The 6000-nt window shown below is 50.3% G+C and overlaps 1 protein-coding gene across 6 annotated transcripts in view; it reads right to left on the bottom strand.

The window, feature by feature from the left end:
- The window catches only part of TNRC6C (trinucleotide repeat containing adaptor 6C), a 95561-nt gene that overhangs the window by 36152 nt on the left and 53409 nt on the right, over positions 1 to 6000 (bottom strand). For all 6 annotated transcript variants that reach the window (XM_040456539.1, XM_040456536.1, XM_040456537.1 and 3 more), the window contains 2 exons: positions 4263 to 4478; positions 2383 to 2549 (listed from right to left, as the gene is read on the bottom strand). In XM_040456539.1, coding sequence (XP_040312473.1) covers positions 2383 to 2549; positions 4263 to 4478 — 383 coding nt within the window. The remainder of the gene's footprint in view (positions 1 to 2382; positions 2550 to 4262; positions 4479 to 6000) is intronic.

Here is a 6000-nt window from a genome sequence, read left to right as displayed (position 1 = left end):
AAAATGGAGACTGCCGTTAACTGCAGAACGGGGTCTACGTGGCGATATTAAACCAACCAACGGGCGCTCTCTCCTCGAGGAAGTGCTTATTTGGAGGCGCCGGGAATCACTGCCGGGGCCAGAGGTGCCAAGATTGCACAGTGTTTTAATTTACCAATTTCGTATTCCTGGTGCCGTCATTAACTGGGTTATTTGCCAGCCCAGTCGAAAAAAGACTCCCCGTCTGATGTCTGTAATCACCTCCACGCCTGATGATGCGAGCCCTGATTCTAGTTTCTGGGTTCTGCTACTGCTAATTAAATGGTCTGCTGAATTCATTTTTCTGAACAGATAACACCTTCGTAGGATTCGGGTGGAGAAAAAGGGTGTGCACACAAAAGTGCCTTCTTCCTACCTCACCTTCCGTCCGCTCAGCTCCTGCTCTCTCTTCGCACGCGCAGGTGTGTGCACGCACGCTTTCGCTCCCCGGCCCCGCAAAGGTGTGCACCACACGCTTTTCTGTCCCTTGCCTTCTCATTTGACAGCCCATTTTGGTGGTCTTTTCAGATGAATATAGGTAGACTCCCTTTATAAAAATCTGTTCAGCTTTCCCTGGTATGGATGTGGGGTGACTCAGTCACCCCATTAATGTACATTTAAACCATCGCTTTTTTCCCTACAAAAACGCGACAGGAGAAGACGGTGTACGGGTGCCACCTGCTACGCCCGTGACAGGCAGAAGCACCCCATCCCGGCGCTGGCCCATCTGTAACCGTGACAGATGACGCCAAACCGCCCTCCGCGGGGGCCCCACCGACTTAAGTCCCGCCAGTGACGTGGGAGAGGGCTGCTTTTCTCACAGCTTTGCGGACAGAACCCGCTTACTCAACGCTGGGGGTTTTGCTGGTCTGAGAGATGAAAAGTGGCATCTCCCAGTGTTGTTTTAACTTGAACTCTTTCCGCAGGGCAGGCTGAAGGTCCCTTCACGTGTTGAAGAGCTGTCAGCGTTTGTTTTCTAGGGAGCATCTATTTATATTCTTTGCTCATTTTTCTAGGGAGCAATCTACTTATCGATTAAAAAAACACGTCAGTTTGTAGGGCCTTTCTTTATGTATATATCAGGGAGATCAGCCCTCTGCACGATAGGATACAAATATGTTTTTCCAGCTTGTCTTTTGATTTTATGGTATTTTCTGCCGTGCACTTTTAAAAAAAAATGTTTACTTATTTTTGAAAGGGGGAGGGCAGAGACAGAGGGAGACACAGAATCCGAAGCAGGCTCCAGGCTCCGAGCCGTCAGCACAGAGCCCGAAGCGGGGCTTAAACCCATGGACTGCGAGGCCATGACCTGATGGACTGCGAGGCCATGACCTGAGCTGAAGTCAGACACTTAACCGACTGAGCCCCCCCCCCCCCCCCCGAACGCACCCCTGTCATGCACGGTTTTACTGAAGTCTGTAAATCTTTCAGGACTGAAAGTTTTGTAAATTTGATAATTTTTAGATTTCTCTCATAGTTAGAAAGGCCGCTCACTCCTGCTCTAAGATTGTTTTTAAAATTCTTTCACATTTTTATATTTGTATTTATCGTATTTAAATTTGTGATCTACTTGGAATTCATCTTGGTGCTTATACGAGTTGTGGATCTCACTTACATGGTTTCCAAATGGCACTTAATGATGTACCTCAGGAGTCTTCACACTTAATGGTGCCAGGACCAATCCCTTTACTCTGTCTTAAAGATTCTTTTTTTTTTTTTTTTTAACGTGTATTTTTTATTTTTGAGGGAGAGAGAGAGAGAGCGCAAGTGTGGCAGGGGCAGAGAGGGAGGGAGACACAGAATCCGAAGCAGGTTTGAGGCTCTGAGCTGTCAACACAGCCCTATGTGGGGCTTGATTCCACAAACCGTGGGATCACGACCTGAGCCGAAGTCGGACGCTTAACCGACTGAGCCACCCAGGTGCCCCAAGATCGAGGATTCTAAAGAAGTTCTGTTGATATGTTGATTGTACTTATCAATATTTACCGTAGGAGAAATGAAAAAAACCACTTATTAATTTGTTTAAAAATTACAACAACAAACCCATCATCAGTTAACATGCACAACACTGTTTTAGTGGAAAATCGTCTTTTCTGAAAAACGAAACCCTTTAGTGTGAAGAGTGGCACTCTCATGAGCGCCTGCACGTCTCTACCGTCTGGCTTCTTAGAAGCCCCTGGAGTCTCACGTCCGTCTCTGCCTTTACTCTGCTGTGACAGCAGTGCTGGGCAGCATCCGGATCCCCAGAGGGCCCCAGAGAACTCCCGATCTACCCGTCACCGCTAACTGGAAACCCCCTCTACCCTGAATGTAGTTCTAAGTGCCGGTGGTTTTAGCGTTTCTTTTCTTTAGGGCTGCACGCACCTTTGGGAGTCCTTTTTTGGGGGCGTTCCCCCAGGAGGCGCAGGAGGACGCGCTTTCTTGGGAAGCAGCACTGTTCCACATGCCCCCTTCTTCGTCTTCCCACTGACTGGCACCGAGGTTCATGTCGTCCCCACCACTGCCCCAGCCTTCTTGCATAGATTTCGAAGCTAGAAGGAGAGCACACGTGAACTTCACAAACTCACCCTTCCTCAGGGAGGCGGTGCTGCATTATAGCGCCATTTAGGGGGAGGCGGGACGAGGGGGGTGCCCTGGGAGCTGCCTCTTTACCTCTTCATTTCCCAAGACCGAAGAATTGAATTTCTTGCGGGAGTTACACAATACACACGCAGATGTGTACGTATTGTTTTCTCCAAACTCCAGCTGTCTGTAGTCTGTGCTGTTACCCACTCCCCTAACCGGCTACAGGTCCTTTTGAAGCACGGGCTTCCTAACAACAGATCCTGGGGGCCACGGGGGAGGGTGGCACTGTCTGCATGGCAGGTAGCTGCAGAGTCCCGGAAATACCACTGTCCGCCACGCGGTTTTTGAACCCGCAGCGGAAGGTGGGCCAGTGCCCCTCTCACGTGACCAGACCCGAGTCACCTGGGGATCACGAGAAACGCACAGGTCTGCGGTTGGGCCTGACGGTCTATGTTTCGGACACGCTCCCAGACTAACAGGGTGGAGCCAGTTGAGGCCGTAGGTGGATGGAGCCTTGAGCTGACTACTGAGTTTGGATTTCAGGATGTTATTTCTTCTACTTTTTTTTAAGATACAGAGTGATTTCTGGTACAAAAGTTAGCCCAAATTTTCACTTCCAGGGAGAAGGCGGCCAAAGATTAAGTGATGATACGGTTAGTGGGAGTCTGTAAGACCATGAGGACAGGACGCGTTTTCAAGGTAGACACGTGTACGATGGCGCCTCCGAGGACAAACTGTAAGAGCAAACATACTGCCTCGGGACGGCAGGTGAATCTAAGGACCTCCCTGTCTTTTAGGTTTGCAACAACAAGGCATAGGAATGGCATACCCCAGCAGAATGGTGGATATGGGGAGCACACTATCCAGCGTTAGCTAAGTAACACACACAAAACTCATGTAAAATGTGGTAGTAAAAATACAGAAATAAGGTTGCATTTTAAGATCCAGCAGGTTTAACAATGGCCAAAGAAAATATGAAGCTCTCGCAGCCATCTGAACGACGGATCTTAATACCGGACCTAACTCACACGCTTAGGTCCACGCCAACGTCACATGCATCGTGCCGCAAAATCCCCACGCGTCACAGAATTCCACTCGGTAAACGTGATCTGGACGTGTGTGAGAACGCGCATGGTGCACGTATGCTTATTACACTTTCAGATGACGTGAGGAAAGCGTGGCCTAATTTTTCCTATCTTCCAAAGAACAAAAAGAGAACGCGTAAGCCTGGAGCCCCAACGCAGAACGGCGCTCCCAAGAGAGAAGAAGGCAGAAGGGTCTCAGTGCTGTGAAGTCACGTCGGGCTTAAACCCACTCTCAGAAAGGAGAGACGGCGTGCTTCACCTCGTCCTCGTCGCTCAGTGAGCTAGTGAGCTAGCGCTGTTGAAGACGGCAGGCACGGGGGGGGGTCCTGCTGCCGTGTAGACGGCACTGACGGCATCCCGCAGCCATGCGCCATGGTGTGGATTCTGGTCGTTAATTTTTCTAAAAAAGGAGCGCACGGGCTTCTGTTAAGAGCTCCTCTGTGTCCGTGTACCAGACGCGGCAAATAGACGTTAGTTTTAAAGCATAAACAAAATGAGGAAGGTGTCCTAAAACGTTAATTCTTAAAATCCAATGAAAAGTACCCCTCTAACTAAAATATCCTGACCCATTTCTAAAGTGCCGGTCGGACTCACCTGGTTTGCACAGGGCCGGGGCGGCAGTGGGGGCGCCGGCTCTCCCGAAGGTCACGGGCGGCTCCGCGGGCTGGTCTCCCCATCCGCTGCCACTGCTGGGCGGCTTGCCCCACGCTGCGGTGCCGTTGTCAACCAGGGCAGAGGGGGAGGACGGCTCTCCCCAAGAGCTCTCAGCCTTCGAATGGACGTTAGGCATCTCTCCCCAGCCCGATGAGACTGCGAAGGGCACCGCCCGAGAGAGAACGAGATTATTCATGTGATAAAAGTGAAACAGGGAAGAAGTAGAAAAGGTAGTTTCAAGTTCAAAATCATTTCGAGACGATCTATCTTTAGGACGGCTGCCAGGGGAGAGTGGAGAAGAGGCAGTATCTCATCTAATCAGATTTGCTTCGCTTTTTAAATTTTTTTTTTTTCAACGTTTTTTTTTTTTTTAATTTATTTTTGGGACAGAGAGAGACAGAGCATGAACGGGGGAGGGGCAGAGAGAGAGGGAGACACAGAATCGGAAACAGGCTCCAGGCTCTGAGCCATCAGCCCAGAGCCCGACGCGGGGCTCGAACTCACCGACCGCGAGATCGTGACCTGGCTGAAGTCGGACGCTTAACCGACTGCGCCACCCAGGCGCCCCTGCTTCGCTTTTTAAAATCACAGTGTTTCCACTCCCGCCCCCACGTGCTTAGAATCGAGAGTCCCTTAAACATTAAAGACCACCGACCTCGGCATCTGCAGCATAACAGGGTTCAAAAGCATTGTTAAGAAACTGATGTTTAAGAAGTAGCTTTTTCACTTCCAGTATTACAGGTAGCAGCCGAGAAGAAATTTTACGTCACACGTCACGTTATTCTCTTCGAAAACAAACTTACAAGTTGCAAATATGTCTTCACTCTTGCTGGTCCTTAAGACCCACCCTCAAAGACACAGATGTGGGCCGAGAAATGAGACGACGGCAGGTGAAACGTGCAGAGAAAGTAACGGGAAAATCCGCACAGCGCCCGGCAGCACCTGGGCGCGCTGGGAGGTCTTCCCTCCCCCGTATGCCCAGTGCTGTGAGCATCAGGCTGGCACCCTGCGGGCGTGCCACGGAGGAAACGGGGTCCCTACGGAGTCCTGAGGGTCGCGGCACTGCTCTCTACAGGTACAGAAGGCGTCACGGGGCCAGAAGGATCTCCCTACTCTCTTCACGCTTCAGTAAGGTAAACATCTTATTTTATTTTATTTTTTAAAGTTTATTCATTTATTTTGAGAGAGAGAGAGCGTGTGTGTGCGTGTATGTGTCTGTGTGTGCGCAAGTCGGGGAGGGGAGCAGAGAGAGAGAGGGGCAGAGAGAGAATTTCAAGCAGGCTCCTTTGCTGTCAGCGCAGAGCCAGACGCGGGGCTCGGTCCCGCGAACTGAGGTCGTGACCTGAGCCGAGGTCAAGAGGTGGGCGCTTAACTGACTGAGCCGCTCAGGTACCCCAGGAGAAACACTTCACGTCACACACGTAAACTGCGTTCTTCCAACTCAACCCGTACTTCGTTCTGCCTCTGCCTGTAAAGCTTCCTTGACGCTCCCGATCGCCAGTCCTGACAGCTCACATCAGCTGGAAGTTCCGTATGGACGCGGTTTCTCAGCGATGGAGATGCGGACATTTAAAATACTATCTAAAGAACAGGAGGCATGCAATACAGACAGTTAACTGTAAATTTTAGGTTATTTGGTGGCAAGTGGATATGATCAATTCTGAAATGTATTTATTTT

The sequence above is a fragment of the Herpailurus yagouaroundi genome, unplaced genomic scaffold (genome assembly GCF_014898765.1).
Source record: "Herpailurus yagouaroundi ecotype Mexico unplaced genomic scaffold, PumYag 217, whole genome shotgun sequence".
NCBI classification, from domain to species: domain Eukaryota; kingdom Metazoa; phylum Chordata; class Mammalia; order Carnivora; family Felidae; genus Herpailurus; species Herpailurus yagouaroundi.
Note: the sequence above shows the minus strand (reverse complement) of the source record. Positions and strands in the feature narration are given on the sequence as shown.